This window comes from Coturnix japonica, chromosome 38, assembly GCF_054131305.1.
Source record: "Coturnix japonica strain WE chromosome 38, WE-NBRP24, whole genome shotgun sequence".
In the NCBI taxonomy this organism is placed as follows: domain Eukaryota; kingdom Metazoa; phylum Chordata; class Aves; order Galliformes; family Phasianidae; genus Coturnix; species Coturnix japonica.
The window spans coordinates 3,264,536-3,286,953 of NC_140700.1; the positions used below are offsets into that span (position 1 = coordinate 3,264,536).

At 54.7% G+C, this 22,418-nt stretch overlaps 1 protein-coding gene across 5 annotated transcripts; it reads left to right on the forward strand.

Annotated features, from left to right (window-relative positions):
* The first annotated feature begins 298 nt into the window (after positions 1 to 298).
* On the forward strand, positions 299 to 21,697 carry TMCC2 (transmembrane and coiled-coil domain family 2). Of its 5 annotated transcripts, none has more exons than XM_015885055.3 (5): positions 299 to 660; positions 6,125 to 6,631; positions 17,026 to 17,960; positions 18,203 to 18,338; positions 18,734 to 21,697. In XM_015885055.3, the coding sequence occupies exons 1-5, from the start codon at positions 499 to 501 to the stop codon at positions 19,043 to 19,045; spliced, it is 2,052 nt and encodes a 683-aa protein (XP_015740541.2). In that variant the 5' UTR covers positions 299 to 498; the 3' UTR covers positions 19,046 to 21,697. The 5 variants fall into 5 exon arrangements, with proteins under 5 accessions (XP_015740541.2, XP_085382938.1, XP_015740543.2 ...); XM_015885057.3 differs by lacking the exons at positions 299 to 660; positions 6,125 to 6,631 and adding exons at positions 10,261 to 10,388; positions 11,425 to 11,543; XM_085526812.1 differs by lacking the exons at positions 299 to 660; positions 6,125 to 6,631 and adding an exon at positions 9,240 to 9,481.
* Positions 21,698 to 22,418: the final 721 nt, after the last annotated feature.

Genomic DNA, 22,418 nt, shown 5'->3' on the forward strand with positions numbered 1-22,418 from the left:
GCTCCGCTTTCCTCCTCCTATGGGGCAGCGACTGTGCGAAGCGGAGCCGTGCGTCCCACGGAACCTTTATGGCGGCGCCGCGGGGCAAACGGGGAGGAGGGCAGCGGACGCTGCGCGCGAGGCATGCTGGGAGTTGTAGTTCACCTCACTCACGCGGTGCACATTGGGAAATGTAGTCCCACTAGTAGCAACCCGGCGGTGCTACCTCAGCACCTCGCTCTTGACAGCTCCTCTGCTCCATCCACCAATCACAGCTTTCGGTCCCTCCTTCTGCTTTCTGCTATTGGTTGGTTGAGATGTCAATCAAGAAGCTGATCTGTGGTGGTGGCGATGCCGGTGGGTGCGGAGCCGCCGAGGCGCGGTGCCGCCGCTCGGCCCGGTCACGGCGGGGCAGGAGCGGGAGGGACGGCGGTTCGTATCCCGAGGGCACCACAAAGGCCGCCAGGGCACCGACCGCCACCACAACCACCGAGGCCATAAAGGACCCGGAGAGACGGAATGAAGCGGTGCCGATCGGATGAGCTGCAGCAGCCCGAAGATAACGGGATAACGGGGGAGCAACAAGGGGCTGCTGCTATGGAAGGCAAAGCGGGGGAGGTACCGGAGACCGGTGGTGGTGGTGGTGGGCCCACACCGAGAGCCAAACCGCCTGACCTGAAGGTGAGGAGTGGGGGGAGATGGGGGGGTCCATTGGGGTTACTGGGAGGGTGACTTGGGTTATAGGGGCAGGTAGGGCAATGTGAGCACAACATTGGGGTGTGGGGGTTATAGGGGGGATGTGAGCCCACTATTGGGGTGTGGGGGTTATAGGGGGGATGTGGGATGCTGGGGGGATGTGGGGTGCTGGGGGGATGTGGGGTGCTGGGGGGATGTGGGTGTGAGCCCACTATTGGGGTGTGGGGGTTATAGGGGGGATGTGGGGTGCTGGGAGGATGTGGGGGTTATAGGGGGATGTGGGGTGTGGGGTGCTGGGGGTGTGAGCCCACCATTGGGGTGTGGGGGTACTGGGGGGATGTAGGGGTTATAGGGGGGATGTGGGGTGCTGGGGGGATGTGGGGGTTATAGGGGGATGTGGGGTGCTAGGGGATGTGGGTGTGAGCCCAACATTGGGGTGTCTTGGGTTATAGGGGGGATGTGGGGTGTTGGGGGGATGTGGGTGTGAGCACACCATTGGGGTGTGGGGGTTATAGGGGGGATGTGGGGTGCTGGGGGGATGTGGGGGTTATAGGGGGGATGTGGGGTGCTGGGGGGGTGTGGGTGTGAGCACACCATTGGGGTGTGGGGTGTTGGGGGGATGTGTGTCTTGATGTGTACCAATAGCACCAGCATGTGGTCACCATGATGCTACAGGTTTCACCTTGAGGGATGGCACTATGGTGGGCTTGGTCCCATGGGGGGGATGGGTACACAATAGGGATGGTCCAATAATGGGGGATGGCCCAACAGGAGGGATGGACACACAGTGGGATTGGTCCCATGATGGGGATGGTCCTAAAATGGGGATGGTCCTACGATAGGGATGGTCCCATAATGGGGATGGTCCTATGATAAGGGATGGTTCAACCCACAACAGTAGAGATGTCCAAACAATGGGGACAGTCCAATGATGGGTTTGCTTTTGGGATGAAAATACTCTTGGGATGAGGGCAAAATACTTTTGGGATGAAGGTGCTCTTGGGATGAAGGTGCTCTTGGGATGATGATGCTCCCAGGGTTGAGGATGGTCCCACAGTGGTGATGCTCACAGTTTGGGGATGCTCTTGGGATGGAGATGCCACTGGGATGAGCAAATCCCTGCAGTGATGATGCTCATGGGATGAAGTGGTCCCACACTGTCCAAACAGCCCCAAGAATCCACCTACATCCCTTGGATGCACAGTGTTAAGCTGGAGCTTGGCCCATCTTCAGCCACATCCAGCTCACGGCAGTGACCAGGCTGCCATTGATTTTATTGATGTGAGCACGGTGCCCAAATGCAGGTTTACCTCTTGATGTAGCCCGATAATTAATTGCCTTTATGGAGTCAATCCTCAAATGTGCTTCGTGCAGGAAAAAAAATGCATCCTGGTGCTGCCCGCAGCTCCCATAGGGAGCTCAGTGCTGGCCCTGCCATCAGCACCACCAGTTCCTACTGCTGCCATCATTAGGAAGCAGAGTCATCTGCAAGTCCTACTGCCCACCCTTAAGAGTTGCAGCCCCACACTCAGCTCCCAGCAGGCAGTGAAGGAGCCTCAGGTGTAAACTGTGTGCTAGGACAGATTTGAGCTGGGAACGTGGAAACAAAGGGCTGCATTGCATTGAATCCATCCCCAAACCCCAGCATAGCCCCAACAGCTTCCCTTTCCCCAGCCCCAACTCCTGTGCTAAGACCAAAGGCTCCATTAGGGAAAAAGAGGGGGGGAAAAAAGAGTCCTGGCAAGGAGCAGAGCAGATGCATGACACACAGTTTTGCTTAAAAATATATTGGGTGGCGGAGATTTCTGCTCTGCAGAGCCACACAAACACTGCAGCAGGGAGCACTCAGGCCTCCTGGCTGCAGCTCTGGGCTCACCAGGCCCTGCATAGGGACACTTAGTGCTCAGCTCTCACTCCTGTATCCTCAAGCATCTCAGATCTGGGTGTGTTTCTCTCTGTTTTCCTCAATGGTCCAATCTGTCAGCAGGCTGAAAGCTGAAGCCTGGCATCGTTTCCATCTCCAGTTTCACCATCTCGATCTTCTCTGCCCCAGCTCTTCCTTCCTCTGAACCCGAAAGCTGAGAGCAGCGGTGACCCCATAGCACTGGCCTCAGCCTTTCCCCTTCTTTGGGCCTGACCCAACCCCATGCGATGGGGAGCAGCCATTCAGGGGCTTCTTAGAGCTGAGGAGATGAAAAGCATTGGGGGAAAGGGGGGGTCCCATTATGCAGCCCCATGAGCAGTGGGGTGGGATTGTGGTGGGCTGAGCTGTGAGCCTCGCAGGCAGGATGCAGAGGACAGCTCTCCATAAAGGACGCCAGCCCCTGTTCTCAACCCGCAGGTACATTTCTATTTACTCCATTACACGAACAATTTTCCAAGCATATTTTGGTCTTAAAAGGACACTGCCAAGGTGAGACAGATCCCCTGTGGCTGCCGGAGCAGAGCTGCTGTCAGGCAGCTCCAGCAGCAGTGTGGTGACCAGAGCAGCTCCATCCATCACCTCCCCAGGGCATCACTTACCCACAGCTCCCAGGGTGCTGGCAAGGACCCCATTAGCTCCCCATGTCCCATGGGGGCTGCGTGCTAAGCCCCTAACCCCCATAAAGGAGAGCATCTTCCCATGCAGGCGATGTTCAGATGCTGCAGCAAGAACCCCAGCGTGCTTTCAGTGTCCCTGCAGTTGATAACAGCAATGCAGAGGTGACAGCCATAGGCTGACGTTCTCCATGCTGTCATCCAGTGATTCTCCTCTCCATGCCCTATAGATATGGGGTGTGGAGACCCCCAGCTGCAGCAGCACCTGGCAGCTGGAGCCAATGGTTCAGATTTGCTTGCAGGCAGAGCTGCATATCACTACAGCACTTTGGTAGTGCAAAGAGCGACATGACTAACGCTTGTCACATGTTTGTTCTCTCCTCCTGTCCCCAAGAGGAGAAGCGTGGGGGGGGGGAAGTGCTTTATTTGCCATTTAAGAACATCTATATATTTGTGGCCGAAGGGTTCTGTCCTCCCTTGGTGCCTTGAGGTGCTGGGTGTTGTAGGATGGGATGGGATGGGATGGGATGGGATGGGATGGGATGGGATGGGATGGGATGGGATGGGATGGGATGGGATGGGATGGGATGCTATGGGATGGGATGGGATGCTATGGGATGGGATGGGATGCAGTGGGATCCAATGGGATGCAGTGGGATGGGACAGGATAAAATGGGATGCAATGGGATGGGATGCAATGGGAGATTATGGGATGCTATGGGATGGGATAAAATGGGATCCAATGGGATGCAGTGGGATGGGATGGGATAAAATGGGATGCAATGGGATGCAATAGAAGGGATGCAATGAGATGGGATGCAATGAGATGGGATGCAGTGGGATGCGATGGGATACAATGGGATGCAGAGGGGTAGTTTTCTACTCTCTCTATGCAGTGCCTCCAATGGGCTGCAGAATACTGGCTGGAGCCTCTGGGCATGCAAAGGGTATACATTATTAATAGAAATAGTAATAATAATTGAACCTGGTGTGTGGCTGTGCTTTATGGTCATGGTGATAAGATCCCCGCCTTGTGTGAGCATCTGAAACCTGAGAAATGGGGTTTGGATGTCAGGGCAGGGCCCATCAAAGAGCTGGAAAACCTTTGGTAAGGCACCAAGAGGTTCTTCTGTGCCAAACCCAGGTCTGATCCACTGGCATAGGGATGTGATCCAGGAGCTGCTCTTCTTGCAGTCCATAGAAACCAGTTCCTGGCATCACTAGGAGACCTTACCTGTGTTAATAAACACACGTATATGTGTATTTTGGTAATAATCTTGGTGGTTTACAGCTGTCTGCACAGTGAGATTAACCTCCGTATCCATTGCATCAGTTATTAAGCAATGGCAGTTCCAAAATAGCCCATGCAGACAATCTGTTCCGAGCCACGAGCAGCTCCGTGCCAGAAAAATGCCTCTGCTGTAGAAGTGCAATCACATCCCGGAGCAACACAAGAAAAACAGAGCTTTTACATCAGCAATAACTATTGCAGGGCAGCAGCATGTTCACAGGAACCACTCTTCACTGCCAACAGGTCCATAGTTCAGCAAGCCCTACATCCAAAGCCGAGCAATGCCAGGATCCTGCTTCCTTCTTTTGGCCTCTTTTCCTTTTCTTTTCCCCTCCTTTATACTTTGGCTCCCACCCAAAGCAGCTGCTATCGAATGTCTTTATTGCACCTTTCCCTTTCTTTTGTTTCTTTTACCCTCAAGGGGAGGTGTTGCTTGTTCCTTTCCACCTGGACCTCCTAAAGGGCAAATCCATGCGTGTGAGGCTACGTCGTACCCTTGGTGACAGAAATCCATTGCTTTATGGTTATTACCCACCTAATGCTGCCTCCGTTTCCATAGAGACACTATAAATAGAATGAAATTTAAATCACCATTTCCCCAAGTAGCAATCCAGCGTGGTGGATTCATTATAGACTTTTGGGGATGAACCAAGAGGGCATGTGTTTTCATTATGGAAGGATTCAAGCTTTTCCCTGTAGTGTTTAGTTGACATGGGATGTGCTTGTGTAACACCACTCCATTACAGGTTGGATGTTAGGATATGAGAGTGGTCCCCAGGGATAGGGAGGAGGTGCTATGGTCAATGGGCACAGTGGGATGGTTTGAGGTTGGACTGAGATCTTTCCCAGCCTTAATGGTTCTGTGATCCCCTGTGCATGCTGCAGGTGTGATGGGAATGAGCCCCTTATGGACACTGGGCTTTCATGTCTGTGGCTTTAGGAGATGGGGTCCCTCCTGTAGGGACATGAAGCCCCATGGCCATCTGTGAATCCCAAAGGTCATATCTCAGAAATCAGTGCCTTTGCCAAGTGGCTGCTGGGGCTATAAGTAGCTCCCTGCACACTTGTTTTCAAGCATGAGTAAATGACCGTGCTCCAATTACGGGAACCAGAGTCCCTGGGGAGAAGTCTGTGCTGCACTACATCAGCAGCAAAATGCCCCTGAACCTCAGCAGGGCCAGGATCATCATCTATAGATCCACATCATCTCCTGGCGATGCTGTCCAGGCACTGTAGTGACTGTAGGGAACTGCTCTGGAGTTACGTAGCCACAATCAGCAGTAGATTTATTCCAGCACCCAGATCACAGCCAGCCTGAGGGCAGCCATCCCCACTGAGTCCTGCTGGCCACACTCTGGGGCTGATGCAGTGGGGCTGGGGGGGGACCATGGTTTCTCTTAGTAAAAACATGCTGCCCTTAGGGTTGAGGTGCTTGGAGGCTTGTGTGGCTTTCTGCATGCTTTTGCTGCTCTATCAGAGCTCTGTATGGGTGCTGCTGGAGCTGCAGCTACCCTGCGTGTCCCCAGCTCTGCATGCCATCAATCTTTATCACTCACTCAGGGTGCCTGTAGCCATCCTTCTGGACAATAACAAGACATTTTCTCCTCTCATTCCCTGCAGAAAATCCAGCAGCTGTCTGAGGGCTCCATGTTCGGTCACGGCTTGAAGCACCTATTCCACAGCCGCCGACGGTCGAGGGAGCGTGAGCACCAGAACTCCCAGGACTCACTGCCACCTCATTATGGACTGTCTGACCACGAATCCCCCGATGAGAAGGAGCGCTCCCCGGAGATGCACCGTGTCTCCTACGCTGTCTCCCTGCACGACCTCCCAGCACGTCCCACTGCCTTCAACCGGGTGCTGCAGCAAATCCGCTCCCGTCCCTCCATCAAGCGTGGCACCAGCCTTCACAGTGGCAGCCGGAGGGCCAAGAGTGGCTCGTTGGACCCCCAGAAGGGCAGCCCACACCTCATCCGAAAAGCCCCCCAGGACAGCAGCCTCACCGCCATCCTGCATCAGCACCAGGGGCGGCCCAGGTCATCCTCTACCACTGACACTGCCATCCTGCTGGCTGAGAGTGGGGCCGTCTATCTGCTCACTGAGGACAGTGAGAGCCTGGCTGATAAGGTATGGATATTATGGGGTGGTGGAGGGCACAGAGCCATAGAGCTGGGGGTGGATCTGCTCTTGGTGCAGTGGGTTTGCAGAGAACAAATCCCTCCTTGCTGCTGCTGGGGTTTGTGCCCCTTATGGGGATGGAGAAGGCAGGGATGTGCTGAATCCCAAGCCTGGAGTTGAGTTGAGGAGCACAGAAGTGGACCTGGCAAAATTCAGATCACATTAATGTCACCCGGTGTCATCTGCACCACCTCTTCATCTCCTGTGCCCAAGTTTTCCATTGGAAGAGCTGTGGCAGGAAGGATGCAGGGACCAGTGACACTGATTTTCCTCACTGTGATGTAGATCATGGAATCTTCACTCCCCTCTTCCAGGTGTGGTAGCAAAGTGGTGTCTGCCAGCAGCAGGACAAAGCCAAAATGAACCCAGCTTTGGAAAGACAGCAAGAACAGCAGCTGGTGTGTTCCCAGTGAAAAGAAAGATGTACTGATAGATGCAGGAAGAAAGGAAGAGCCTTGGTGCCCGTGTCTGGGGCACAGTGGGAAGGGAAAAGCATAGCAAGGCTGCAGATCACCCCCTCACCCTCCCCCCAGTGTGATTTCTAAACCACTCTGTGCATAGCTAATAGGGAGGATGGTATTTCCATCCAGTGTTTAGCCCTGTTAATTATGAAAGAGCTGAGATTACCGTGGCGGCATTGCACACCGAGGTTGAGGTGAATGGCAGAGCTGTGCTGGGTGGGCTATGGCCATAAAATAACAAGCAAAGAGTTCATTAATAAAGGCAGTGGTATGCAGGGATTCCTGATTTCCCTGTAGGTACAGCAGTACGTTAGCCAAGCTGTAGGGCTTGGGGACACAGCCAGGTGAGCTCTGAGGTATTGAGGTTTTGATGCTCTAAAAGAGGGACAGGAGGTGGTGCTGACCCTGGGAGGGAGGCAGCAGCACAGGGCTAAGGTGCTTGGCATGACCAGGAATAGCTCTGTAATAGGATGGAAGTGGCTGGGCAGGGCCTGGGGGTGGGAATGAAGAGGAGGACCCAGGAGGGGATGGGAGCAATGTGCCCCCCAAGCTTCTCTTCCTTGGCACCAAGCATCTGAGAGGGAAGTCTGACCTGCAGACTCAGGGGCCACTGACTCGCCCCTGGCAGCATCCACACCTGGACCTGGACCAGAACCAGGACCAGGAGCTGTGCAGGTCATTAATCTGAGCATCCACAGGCTAAATTTCTTGCATTTGGCACATGGCTTGTGTTGTGTGAGGAGCTCATTCCTGCTGAGTCCTCTTTGGTTGCAGCTGATGTTTGGAGCTGAAGCCATTTGCACCAGGAGGTGGGAGCAGAGCAGCACAAGGAGTGCAACAAGGGGATGAATAATTAACTGCATATGACACAAAGAGTAATAAGAAGAGAGGCAATACCAGGGCCATTGTGGGGCAGTGGAAAAAATAAACTATTTAGAGAAACAAGAGCTACGTGATATTCTCATATCGTATTATTTTTTCCATAGCCCAAAGGGAGCCTCCTGCCTGCAGACAGCTCATCTTCTGCTGGGGCTGCAGATGGGGAGACGTTCTGCAGGGTTAAAAACAAATTGCAGCTGTGCTGTGTGCCCATGCTCTGAGATTTAGGATGGGGTAGGGTAGGGTAGGGTAGGGTAGGGTAGGGTAGGGTAGGGTAGGGTAGGGTAGGGTAGGGTAGGGTAGGGTAGGGTGGGATGGGATGGGATGGGATGGGATGGGATGGGATGGGATGGGATGGGATGGGATGGGATGGGATGGGATGGGATGGGATGGGATGGGATGGGATGGGATGGGATGGGATGAGATGGGATGGGATAGGGTAGGGTAGGGTAGGGTGGGATAGGATAGGATAGGATAGGATAGGATAGGATAGGATAGGATAGGATAGGATAGGATAGGATAGGGTAGGATGGGATAGGATAGGGTAGGATGGGATAGGATAGGATAGGATAGGATAGGATAGGATAGGATAGGATAGGATAGGATAGGATAGGATAGGATAGGGTAGGATGGGATAGGGTAGGGTAGGGTAGGGTAGGGTAGGGTAGGGTAGGGTAGGGTAGGGTAGGGTAGGGTAGGGTAGGGTAGGGTGGAATGGGATGGGATGGGATGGGATGGGATGGGATGGGATGAAATTGAATTGAGTGGAATTTGGAATGGAAAAGAAGAAGGGAATGAGGAAAAGGGGAGAGGAGAAATTCAGTCAGAAGAGACCATCAAAGATCCCCTAGCCCAACTGTCTGCCCTCTAAATTGTGCCCTAAAAGAGGTCTTTACTCACCAAGGAGCCCTTGGGCTGCAGGACTCCCTCCCTGGGGATGCAGGTGCAAATATCAGGGAGCACTGCTGGATTTCCAGCTTGCTGCTGTAGCCAAAGCAGGACAGTACATTGGGGTGTGCATTTGTGCCAGTGCTGGATCTGCTGGACAGTGTTTCATGTGAGGATGTGAGAGCTGTGGCACATGGGTCGGTGACAGGGGAACGGTTGGGGTATGGGTATGCTGTAGCGTCCGGCAATAGGAACGTGCTGTAGAGCTTTCCCCTTATCTCCATAATCCCCTCCTGGTGACCCGCCAGCGCACGGGGAGAGGCAGACAGGAGGATTACGGCCGGGGCCAGCCACGGAGCTGGTGAGTGCAGGTCCCTGGGGCCGCGATCCCCCCGACAGTGGGGTCGGTCTGGCTGGGCAAAACACCCCAGGGGGACCCTCGTCCCCGTCCCCCTCCCCATCCCCGCAGCGACGGACCGAATCGGGCCGGGGCAGCCGCGGGACCCTTTGCATGGTGCTGCCGGGGAGCTGCGTGGAAGCCTGCGGGGCGTGCGGGATGGTGCACGTCCAGGTGAGCCCTAAAAAGCAAAAGGCGGTGGGGACCGGAGGGGACTTGGGGCTGAATGCGGCCGTTAGAGGGCAGCGTTACCGCAGCGTGATGTCCTGGTGATGCTTCTGTCTGTACCGGCTCCGTGATGCACGGGGATACGAGTGGCAGCGCTCAGTCCCACTCACCCCATATGGGACCCACACCTCACCCCACAAGCAGGCTCCGTGCCCGCTGCCCTCGCTTTCCCCCAGCAAGTGACAGCACCAGCTGCCACCGCTGTCCGGATGCTTCATCCATGAGACAGCAGTGGGATAGGAGCAGTTGGGACTCTACATCTCAGCCTTGGGATGGTTGCTGAAGGGAGACGAGCCTCGCTTATTTATAGGCTTCCAGCCCTGATGCCGTGCCCCCCTGCTCCCCTCCCCACGTCCTGGAGGTGCTTCCCAGCCTTGTGGGGGTGGTCAGTCGTTTGTAGCCTAATCCCCGGTGTCCCCAAAGGCACCGAATGCAGAGCAGGGCTCATCCCTCTAAATATAGCTGCAGCAGTGGCTGTATCAGGAGACTCTGAGCGTGCACCCCACGGCCACCTCTGGGCTGGGGACACCAGGAGGTGTTGGGGGGCTCTGAACAGCCCCAGCACAGCAGCAGGGATAGCTCAGCCTTCGCCCTGTGGGGCACTCAGGCAAAGTTCAGCGCCCATTCCTGGCTGCCCCAGCGCCGCTGGCATCCACCCGCATTGGGTTTCAGGGAGGGGAGGGGATGAGTTTTGTGCCTCTTACGGCTCTGGTTACCCAGAACTTGTGTCAGTCGACAACTGGGACGGATAGAGGGACACAGGGACAGCGCAGCCCGAACCCGGCTCCAACAGGAGATGCCCTGGTGCCAGAAGCTTGCTGGTAGGAAGGTTTTGCTCCACGGTGCTGATTGAGTATCCTTCTTCCTGCTGCAGGAGGGGATGTGGTTTCTCTGGGTGTCCCAGGCAAGGGGGAGCTGCAAGGGGGGGTTTGGGATCCCCATCGAAGAGCAGTTTGGGAAGAGAAGCTCTGAAAGCACAGATACTCCTGATTGCTATTTAATTAATTCAGAAGATGATCAGGCTCTCATACTGATTCACCCCTTAGCAGAAAACATCGTGTTCCTCACTCAGCCTTCTTTGACATATGGCTGTTGTTTCCAGCCCACCCCCAGCTCTTGCTCGCTGACAAGCAGCAATGCTGAGCACATGCTGTGTGGGGTCCGGCTGTCACGGGGACCCCCCAGGGCAGCGGGGGGTGGGTAAGGGTTAAGATCAGAATGGGGCTCATGGGGGCTGATGAGCAAAGCAGGGTCCTGCCCTGGGACTCCTGATCCTGCTGCTTCCACCTCCCCCATCTACCAGCAACACTGAAACCCCGCAGTACAGGCAGCTTTAGCACTTCCTGACCCAGCAGGGGACATGGCTGCACCATTCCCAGAGCTCCTGGCGTTCCTCCCTCCCATAAGCTAATTTCCCCCTAAGTTCTCCAAGCATAGACATGGCTCTAAATAACCGTAGCCGTGGGGGTTGGTCACTGAATTGTCCTGGCAGCGTGTTCCTCACCTGTGATTGATGTCCAGGGACACTGTGACGTGCCCAGGGACTGCAGGACTGCCCTATTGGGACCTACTGTGGTGGCACACAGAGATGCTCAGAGCAGGGTGAGGACACATCCCCATCACCCCAAGGACCCATCTCTGCACGAGGCAGGAGCACATCCCCAGTGCCACCACTATGGGGTGGCAGCCCAGACTGGGGCCGTTTCCACGTGGCTCCTTTGCTGTTCCCTACACCCCGTTCCCAGGCTGTTGCCTCTCCCCCAGGCTCCCTCCCCTCTCATCAGCCTGTGCCGCCTGTTCTTGGCTGCTTCTCAGCCTCGCAGTGCCTGTGCTGCAAACCCACTGTGCCTTCCTCTGCCCCTTGGACTCCTTAACTGCAGCCATGGCAGAGGGAGAGGATCCGATGCTTGGCAGGAGTGAGCAGGGCATCCTCATGCAAGATCCACATCCTCCTGACTCCTGTCCTGGGAAGAGGATATTGCTCTTAAATTCTCTCCTGGGTGTCTTTGTAAGTACCCCCATCTGCTCCTCTAAGCAAGGATATCAGGGTGTGCAGGGGTGCTGGGTGGTACCCAGTGCAGGGCTTGGGATGCCCATGGGGTTATCTGGCTCCTGAGGTTCAGAGTTCAGCTCTGGGCTCCAAATACAATGGGGACAGCAATGATTAGGAACAGTTGAGCTTGCAAATCTCTTCTCCTGATAACGTGTTCGTGTTGCATTGCTAGCTGGCCTTGCAAAACCCCTTTGTTTCTAGTATGGGGAGAGCTGGGCTGCTCTGGCTTTGTTTCTGGAGAGAGCACCACTGCTTTCTGCTCCTTTGGGGTTTAACTTATAGGGGATTTGGTGCTTTCTGGAGGGCTCTGTGCCCTTCTGTGTGAATTGGATTGGAATCTGCTGCTGGTGTGCAAGGTGTGCGGGAAGGGGATTGCTGATGCAGGCTCACAGCATGTGAGGGCAGGATCCAGAGAGGGCAGACCTGAGAAATGCAGGGACTGTTGATGTAGGAAGCTCCCTTTGGGGTTTATGGCATGCAGGGCCATGCAGTGTGGGGCTGAGTGTCCTAAACTCAAAGCTATTGGGGTGAGTTCAGCCCATTTGCTCCTTGCCATCCAGCACCATATCAAACAGCTACCTGCCAGCTTGGCTGGGGGTGCCCTGGGCATTGTGCCATGCACCATGAGCAGGACCCTCATCCTGCTTATACCCTTGGTGTTTAATTAGAAGTGCTGAACTGTGCTTTGGCAGCTGCACATCACAGATCTGCTCATGCCAGGCTGCTCCAGCTCCTGGTACACTGTGATGTATGGCACCAGTGCAGGGGGATGCACTGGGTCCAGCAGCACTAGAAGTGCATCCCTGTCTCAGAGCAGCTGCTGCCTCCATGTCCTGTTCCTCTGCTTGCTCCATCTGCAGCCACTCTTATCACTGCCCCATCAGAGCCCATGTCTGCACCCAGAGCAGCTCCGAGCTGGTGGGTTGTGCTTGCAGGGCATGGAAAGACATGGGGGGAGATGGGAGGTGATGTCCAGCAGTGTTCAGGGCAGTCTGCATGTCTGAGCTGTGGGAACAGCACAGCTCTCCCCATTAAGCATGTATCTAGGTCACGATCAGCTCATCGCTCCGGCCTGTACAATTAAATGTGTGGCAGGAGAGACTTCCCAAGCTGTTGTTTTTATGCCTTTTCTGAAAAAGAAGCAAACCAGAGAGCTGCAGCCGAACCTCTGCCATTCAGACTTCCATCCATGTTTATGCTCAACCAGCACATAGCAGAGCCCAGCAATGGGAGCAGCTTATCCAAGCTACAGGTCAGATTCCTTGCCCAGAACCTTGGCTTTGACTCCAGCAATATACAAGGACTGGTGGCTCCAGGCTGCCACCAGCTGCTGCAGTACCCAACCCTGCTGCCGCTCTGCTTGCTTTGCAACCGTGACATTTAATAGCTTTTTAATTGCACATGAGGGAATCACAGTTAAAGAGACAAAGCGAGGTATCAAATACCTGTAGCTGGCACGTAGGCGGCTCGGCTGCTCCGTGCCATGGCAGCGGCTGCATCACTCAGTGCAAGTTCCCCATTACTCCCTATTGCACTGAACAGGGCCAGCACTGATGGCTGCTCCCCAGCTTTTGCCCCACGTCTCCTTTTAGTGGCAGATTTTGGCACCTCTGAGGCCAGTTGCTGGCTCTCTGTGCAGCCCTCATGTGTTGCACTGAGGTCTGGGGTTGCACCACATCTCAGCACTTTAACTCCTTCTTTCTATGACCCCATAGCGACATTGCTTCCCCCCTGCCAAAACCTCAGCAATAAGTAATGAGCAGAGCTCCCCAGCATCAATGTGACACTGGGGGCGTGAGGTCCTCCGTGTGCTTTGCTACAAGGCGTGCTAAAAGCACAGCTCCGAGGCTCACAAGCATATATTTATCCCAGAATGTGGTCGTTTAATTTTGCTTTGAACCATTTGCCACTCTAAGTGAGCCGAGCTGCATGCCTGCATTGCTGTGCAAGGAAGGCAAGGAGAGACCCCAGCAGAGCACAGTGGGAACACAGAACTGTGGGTGCTGAGCATGCAGGTGGGAACACAGAGGTGTCATCACCACCATTCCCATGAGTAACACCCCTGCAGAGATGCTCACGGTGCATTGAGGATCAAAGCATCCCGGCCCTGAGCAGAGCTGTTGCCGGGCTGCTGAGATCTCAATGGCTTGGCTGGGATTTTCCCATGCATAGTTTCCCACCCGGAGATCCACTCTGTGCCTCCGCTCGGCTTTTCCCATGCTCAGCATCCTGGTGTTGTGACAGCGTGGGTGCTCAGTGCCCGTCACAACACCCCATGCTGGGGCACATGCAACGTGCAGGGCTGAAGGCGGCGTGCGTATCCCCGCTGCAGGGATGAGGGCTGTTTCTGCATTACAGCCCTGAAAGCTACAGTCAGAGAGAGAGCTGTAAACAGCTCGGGAGGATTTACTGAGTCGGCAATCCCGCAGCACACAGCTCAGCTCAGCCCCGATGCTGCCTGAGCGCTTGGGAAGCTCACAGGGTTGCAGGGACTGCTCTGCTCTGAGGGCTGCAGCCGTGCACTCGGGCTGGGGGACACACAGTCCCTGAGCTCCCCCAGGCAGCTCCTGAGCTGACCCCTGCCATGGCATCGCAATGGGGATGCAGCCAGGCAGCCCCTGCCGAGTAGCCCTGGGGGATCCGAATCTGCTGGCAATGGAGGTAGGTGCTGCGGCCACCGGGCTTGGGGAGGGTGGGCAAAGGGAATCTCGTCTGGGTCCCCCTGTCAGCCCCAGAAACATGCATACTCAATGCATGGAGCCCAAGGGGTGATCTGTGCCGGAGCAGCAGAGACAGGTTGGGAAGCTCCACTGAGAGCTGAAACGTGCTCCTGATGATCTGTAAGAAAAAAATACTGTCAGGATGGGAAATGAACAGAGGCAGCTGCTGCTGTCCCCTCTGCCTGTACGGGGGCACAGAGCAAAGCACAGAGGGCACAGGGCTCCTGCTCCGGTCCTTGCTGCAGGCTTGGGAGGAAAGTGGGAGGTGTGAGTCAGGGCTTCTGCTTCTATTTTCAATGCCTGGGGTTGGAATAGTGGCTCTGATCTGCACGGCACGGGTCTGAGAACCTACATGGGGATGGGAAGGGGCTGGGGACATCCCATGTCATGACAGGCTGATGGTAGTGATCAGCTCACAGCATCTATGCTGAGTTCTGCTTTGCTCTGAGCCCCCCAGGGGAGAGGGGCCATGGGAACAGCTACACTTCATTAATGACTACCCAAAAAATCGACCACACCACAGCCACGTGGCATTAGCTCATCCCCAATGCTCCCTAATAGGTTGCAGCATATGGAAACCAAAATAGTTTGGAGCATGAGTAAGTGTCCCGAGAGCTATCTTCTGAACTTTGTGTGCATTGTGCCATTTCTTAAAATGGGTTTGAATCCCTTCCAGCCCCAGGGGTGTGCAGGGTGACCCAAAGCCCTTTGTTGGGGACACAGCTGTGACTCTGGGCTCCTTACCTTCTACCTGAGCTTTCCCTCCATCAAACCTGCAACAGCAAACAAACCAGCATTGCATAATTGTGCCCGGCCGTGGCCCTCCAAGCACTGTTTGCTCAGCTTATTAGCTTGAGCCTTTTGCATATCTCAGCTCTCCCGGGCTGAACTCTGTTGATAAGAATAATTCTCCTCCTTGCACCCTGCATTCCTCCCGCATCCCACATCAGCTCCCCCCCTCCCTCCCTCCCTTCCAGCTTGCCTAGAAAACAAGTATAGGAGATGGATGGTTTCATTTCACTTTGCTTACCAGAAGGTTTTGCTGCATGTAGGGAAAGTGTGGCTGCTGCTAATCCCCCTGCTAAATCTGCTGCACAGTCATTTAGGCTGGCTGGGATTTAGCAGGCACTGCCTGTTAATGCTGCAGAGATCTGTATTGTCTTTTTTGCTGTTGTTGTTGTTGCCGCTTTCAGAGCAATAACCTGATGTGGCTCTCACATGGTTCTGCCCTGTGTCTGAAATAAGGGCAGAGCTTTCTTAGGGTTCTAGGGAAGGGATTTTGCCCTGAACACAGCAGCACAATGGGAAGCATCCTTTATCCCTTTATAAAGGGAACTGGAGGTTCTGCTGTGATAACACTGCATTTCAGAGAAGTTTGAGCCACTTCTCCCTTTCATTACCCTCTTTCACATTTCCTGTCCCAGCTGCTCTGGGGCTGCTTTTCTTTTCCACGGCTCTTTTTTTGTCCTTTGCTGTCTATAAATGGTAAATCTGGGGTAACAGCCTGCTTCCTGCTGCCTCCCATTTCTTCCTGCCCATAAGAACCAAAAGCAAAACCCTCCCCTGGGCTGAAGGGGAGCCCTGAGCCTACAAACTGCAAGTTGGGTGGGTGGGTTCTTTAAGGAAAATGCTGATCCAATAAGGATGGAGCTCTGCCCTAGAAGCAGGCGAAGGTTGCTTGTTTTCCCCCCTTTCCTTGCATCTTTGAGTACCTTTCTTCTGTAACAGTGAGATAAGAAAAGCCCAGCCTAAGGGCTGGGGGCTGCACGGAACTTGTAGTTATCAGTGTTTTCCTCCCACGAGGCTGAAAGCACTGCAAGACGACCCTTATACTGAGCACCAGTGTCCCCAGGTGGTCTACAGCAAGCCAAGCCATGCCTTATATAAAGCCCTACAAATCCCATGCTGGGCACTAAGACAAGCATAGCCCGTGGCTCTGTGTCCACAGCAAGGGAGGGACATGAAAACAAGGTGTGGGGGGCATTTCCCTGCTCCTCCAGCCCAGCTCAGCACTTGCCACAAACAGGAACCTCAATAAACAGCATCTTGAGAACATTCCTCCCTTCTGCACATGGCATTTCCCAGTGATAAAACACTCCTAAGTAACGATCTCACAGCATTATCCCTATTAAAGGGTCACTCGGGGAAAATGTGATGGAAATGAGAAATTATTCAGGTCTGCCAACAGTATTTAACTTTCAAGCAGCTCTTAATTAGAAGCCAGGAGCCATTTATACAACCGTTGAGATTTGCATAGGAATCTGCACGTAGAAGCTGGGAAGCATGATGATTTTTGAGTGGTGAAGCAGCATATTGTGGGGGGGAGAGGTGCTGGCATGGGATCCATGCTCTGTGGGTATGTGGAGTCTGGCCTCAGGATGGTGGTTCTCTCTCCCCAACGCTTTAGTTTTTCCATCTTTAAATGGAGATCATTGTGTTCCTGCAGTTCCCAGCAGGTAACCACTGGGCTGCACAGTCCTTGCTCTGATGGGAGGTTGGATGAGGGGTTTCCATTTCAGCTCCTCGCTGCTTTCCCCTAGCACAGAGCTGGTTCCCAACACTGTGTGCAGCCCAGTGAGCCCCCAGCACTGCATGTGCTTTGCTAAGAACCCAAACCAACCCAAGTTATGCCTTTGTCCTCTGACTGGGATTCCACCAGTACCCAACTGATATTTCCTGATATCCAACCTACCTTTCCTAATTTCCTCTGCCTGCAGCTTGATAAGGGGGACGTGGCCACACTTGGGCTGCCCTCTGCCACCGGCCACGGTGACACCGACGGCCCCATCTGCCTGGATGTCCCCGATGGCACTCCAGACCCCCACAGGACCAAGGCAGCCATTGAGCACCTACACCAAAAGATCCTTAAGATCACCGAGCAGATCAAGATCGAGCAGGAAGCTCGAGATGACAACGTGGCTGAGTACCTGAAGCTGGCCAACAACGCAGACAAGCAACAGGCTTCACGTATCAAGCAGGTCTTTGAGAAGAAGAACCAGAAATCAGCGCAGACCATCGCGCAGCTGCACAAGAAGCTCGAGCATTACCATAAGAAGCTGAAAGAGATCGAGCAGAACGGCCCATCCCGACAGCCTAAAGATGTCTTCCGGGACATGCACCAAGGCCTGAAGGATGTCGGGGCCAATGTCCGCTCCAGCATCAGTGGATTTGGTGGTGGTGTGGTGGAGGGAGTTAAAGGAGGGCTCTCGGGACTGTCCCAAGCCACCCATACTGCTGTAGTGTCCAAGCCTCGGGAATTTGCCAGCTTAATCAGGAATAAATTCGGCAGCGCAGACAACATTGCTCACCTGAAGGACACGTTGGATGACGGGCACCCTGAGGAAGCCTCACGGGCGCTCAGCGGTAGTGCCACGTTGGTCTCCAGCCCCAAGTATGGCAGTGATGATGAGTGCTCCAGTGCTACTTCGGGATCAGCTGGTGGTAGCAACTCTGGGGCTGGCCCCGGTGGGTTGGGGAGCCCCAAATCCAACACGCTGGAGGGCCATCATAGCAACTTTGACACCATCCTGGAGGAGCTGCGGGAGATCAAGGATAGCCAGTCACACCTGGAGGACTCCATGGAGGACCTCAAGGCTCAGCTGCAGCGGGATTACACCTACATGACACAGTGTTTGCAAGAGGAACGCTACAGGTATAGGGCTGAGGGGGGGGAGGACAATTTGTGTCACCTAGGGTGGCTCTAGGGGGACCATGAGGGAACCTTGCTGGGCTTGTGAATGAGCCCTGCACACTGGGGATGGTGGGAGCTGCATCACAGAGGATCAGGAGGTACGTTACCATCATCAGCCCCAGGCAGGAGGGAGGTGGATCCATGGGTTGTGGTTCTGGGGGGGTCCCTCCAAAGCCAGTGCCACCTTTTGCCCCCACACTCAGGTACGAGCGCCTGGAGGAGCAGCTGAACGACCTCACCGAGCTGCACCAGAATGAAATGACCAACCTGAAGCAGGAGCTGGCGAGCATGGAGGAGAAGGTGGCCTACCAGTCCTATGAGAGAGCACGGGACATCCAGGTAGGGGAGTATCGGGGTTCAGCCTCACACTGCACCCTCCACCATTGGGGTCAGAGAGGGACACTGGGGGCAACAGAGGGAGGGACAAGGGGAGCCCTTTTCCCAGCTGTTATAACCATGCAGATTGAGTCCTTGCTATGATATTGTCCCAGCAAGAAACTCTGATCCCAAAATGCATGTCTGTACCCATGTGTGATGAGCACATGGGTAGGTACCCATGGCACAGAGACCATCCCCAGCACAGCCAGGGCATAGATTCACAGAGAGAAACCCATTCTACCACCCGTCACCATCACATTACCCATAGCAGAGCTACAGGAGCAAAACCTTGCACATAGCAAATCCCCAAAGCCCTCATTGCCACCAAGTGGCCGTAACACAGCTGCACCCCGCAGGAAGCAGTGGAGTCTTGCCTGACACGGGTGACCAAGCTGGAGCTTCAACAGCAGCAGCAACAAGTGGTGCAGCTGGAAGGAGTGGAGAACGCCAACGCACGGGCACTGCTGGGCAAGTTCATCAATGTCATCCTGGCTTTGATGGCTGTGCTGCTCGTCTTCGTCTCCACCATCGCCAACTTCATCACACCGCTTATGAAGACCCGCATGCGCATCCTCAGCACCGCCTTGCTCGTCCTCTTCCTCTTCTTCCTCTGGAAACACTGGGACTCCATCACCTACTTTCTGGAGCACGTCCTGCTCCCCAGCTGATCCAAAGCAACGGGTGTTTTCCCATTTCCCATGGAGGGGATGGCGCTCCGGAGCCGTTGGTCATTTCTTTGCTCACTCTTTGGTTGCTTTCCTGGCCCTCAGTCAGCTGCGGTCACTCAGAGCAGGGTGAAGTCGGTCCTCTGGGATGCTCAGGGTTGGGGGGTGAAGAATGAGGGAGTTTGGGATGAAATTGGTGATGTAAGTGCTGGGTTTTTCTAGGGGTGGGGGTTTGGTTGTTGGGTTTTTTCTACTGTTGCTCTGTTCTGAAGGTCAGTGGGAAGGTCTTGTGCAGAGCTTGTTGGGATTGAGGACTGAGCTGGAGCAAACCCAGCTTTGGGACAACTTTCTATATGGAGAGGAGTTACCGGGGCTGACTTTTTCCCTTTCAAACTGAAAGATGAAGCTGAAACAAAGCACGTGGCAAAGGAAGAACTGGGTCCAAGGCAAACATCACTGCTCCCAGTGAGCTCACAGCAGGACACACATCTCACCAGCTTCTCCAACCCCCTCACCAGGACCAGGGCAGAGCGGGGCTGTGGTGCCATCCCCAAACAAACCCTGGGGACCCAATGCAGACCCAGTGCCATCAGCATTGGCACAAGCAAAACCCCCCCTCTACTGGTTTCTCCTCATTTATTTATTTCCCCTTCCTTTAGCTTCAATTGATCTGATTCTCTTCAGGGACACCCAGACTTTCCAGCATCACGTCATTGAGTTTTCCAGCCTCTGCAATGTGTTGTGTGCGTGTGTGGTTTTTTAAGTTAATTCAAGACTCTGTTTCCATTTGTGAATCAAAGCTGGTAGCGCCAGGGGGAGGTGGGCAGCTGCCTCCCCCAGCCCTACACAAGAGCACAGCATGCAGTCTTGGATGTTTCTTAAATTATTTCATACCTATATATTTATGTAATATATCTAAACACACACACACACATACATATATATATATAAATATATATAAAACTTACCCACAATCAGATCCTCCTCTGGTGCAAATGGGTGCAGCTCCAGCGACTTCAGAAGCATTTGGACCAGGTTTGTCTCAGCTCAGAATTTGGCCTTTAGCAGCTTTCCTGCTCTACAACCCTGTGTGCAGGGCTGCTGTGGGACATGGGGGCCTGGGGAGGGGTGCATCATTTCTGACCTGGACACAGCTGGGAGTATTAAGGCCACCAGGTGGGTACTGGTCTGAATGCATCAGGATGAAGTGGAGAAGTCAGCTTGGGGAGGGGGGGGAAAACAGCAGCAGGTTGGGTTTCAGCTGCTTGCATTGACCTGTAAAGGCAATGGATTGATCAGAGCCAGCAGCTGAATCAACATGGAGGGGGGAGGTGGGCAGTAGGGCACTGGGGGGGGGTCCTGGCAGCACCAAGGGCTGGATGTGTGGATGGACCCCAGTCCTACACAACCTCCTGGTGGTTATTTTCCCCTGGGCAAGGTCACTGCCTTCAGTCTCAGTCACTATTTACCCCCTCTTTATTCCTCCCACATACCTTAGCAGCCCCCCATGCCTTTCCCCCCCAAGTTCTGCACCCCACACTGGTGGTATCCTCTGCCTCACACCTCTTCCATCCTCCTGGCTGCTGCCCTGTCTCCACACTCTCAAACACAGGCATCAATTCCTCTCCTTAACCAGCGTCACTGCCCAGCTGAACCCACCCATTCCTTACCTGTTAACCGTTCTTCCTGCCCAGGGAAGCAGCAGCCCCATACAGAGAACAGCAGATGCCCGGTACCCCCATCCGAGCCCCACATCGGGGATGGCTCCGGGGCTGCGGCCACTGGAGGGCCCCCGACAGCCGTGGAGAAGCGGAAAATAGACAGGGAGGGGATCTGAAGTACCCCCGCCCTAAGAGCGCTGGGGCCGGGTGGGGTCCTTCATCCTAATTAGAGCCTTAACCCGTTCCGGGCCAGAAGGATGAGATTTTGTGGGCAAAACCCTGCACCCTCCTGGGTCACCCTATTCCCAACCTGGGGACAGCAGGAACAGACAGCAGTGGGACCCTTGGGCTGAGAGCCCTACTGCCCCCCCTACATCCTCGTACCCCCACCACCATTCCCAGTGAGGGGGGAGGCAGAAAACCCAGCACGTGGAGCTGGGCACTATGGTGACAATGGCTATGGGGCCAATTCCCACGGGCTCAGGGCTCCCTGAGGACTTACATTCTCCAAGTGGGGCTGGAGAGGTTTATAAGAGCCCCCTTTGTGCCAGAGGGAGGAGAGGTGAAGCTTTGACGTCTGCTGGGGAGGAATTCCTTAATGCCATTCAGGCCTCCCTCGGTTGCTTTGCTAATTGCATTTTATGTAATTGCAGCAGCTGGGGCTGCCAGTCTGCTACTGGGAGGGGGATAGGGGCAGTGGGTATGAGGAGCTGGGGGCACTGGGAGCAGCTCTTCCTTTGGGAATAGCATTGCAGCCCCACTGCCCTATGGCCATCCTGCAGTATGGGGTGCCCATGCCTTGCTGCCTCCCCCCACCTCGCATGAGTACAGGGAGAAGTAATTGTCATACATTGGTTTGGTATCTAAGGGGGTAATTGCACTTAATGGAGATGGATGAGGAGGTGATTTATCTTGCTCACATTATGCCGTCAGGTTCCCAGCTGCACGAGTCGTGGACAATAAAATAATGTTATTTGCTGGTGGAGTTCCCAAATGTCCCCACTGTGTCATATTGCTCTGGGTGCCTCTCTGTCCCAAGGAAAGGAGGAGCTCTGGATGCTGCCGAGCACCCATAGGGCTATGCTTGTGTTTTGGGGTGCTGCTGGCATTGCCTTGCTCCTACTTATGGGATGCTGATGCAGATGCCACCACTGGTCCCACTGTGGGGTTCATGGCCATGGGTGCTGCTGTAGAGCCCAATGCAAACCCCATCCTCAGCTCTCATTGCTCAGCAGCCTTCCTCCTGAGGAGGGGGTGGGGGTGGCTGGCCCCAGCAATGGGAAAACCAACGGGACCCCAGACATCCCCTCCCCCTGCCTGGCGGCTTGGCCAAGCTTAGGCTGTAAAAAGAAAGAGCTGGTACCAAGGATAACATGCTTTGCATTCCTTCGCTGTCTCCAGGGGAATTTCGACTGATCTACATGAAAAATACTCGCTCCCCTTGAGGTCAAAGTGTCTGGAGGAGAAATTTCCAAGCGGAAAGGCTTGGGGCAGCACAGAGAAGAGCCACAGGCTGCGGGGAGCTGAAGTCTCACCTGCTGGCAGTGGCATCGTATCTGGTGACGGTGCCACCACTATGGGCACCACCAGGAGCATACGACCCCATCCCATCCTGCTGCCCTTGTCCCCTTCTTGCCTCCTTCCCCTGCCTGGTGCTGGTGGTATCTCTGTCTCCCCGCACCCTCAGCCTCCCTTGGCTCTCTTGGGGGGCTCAT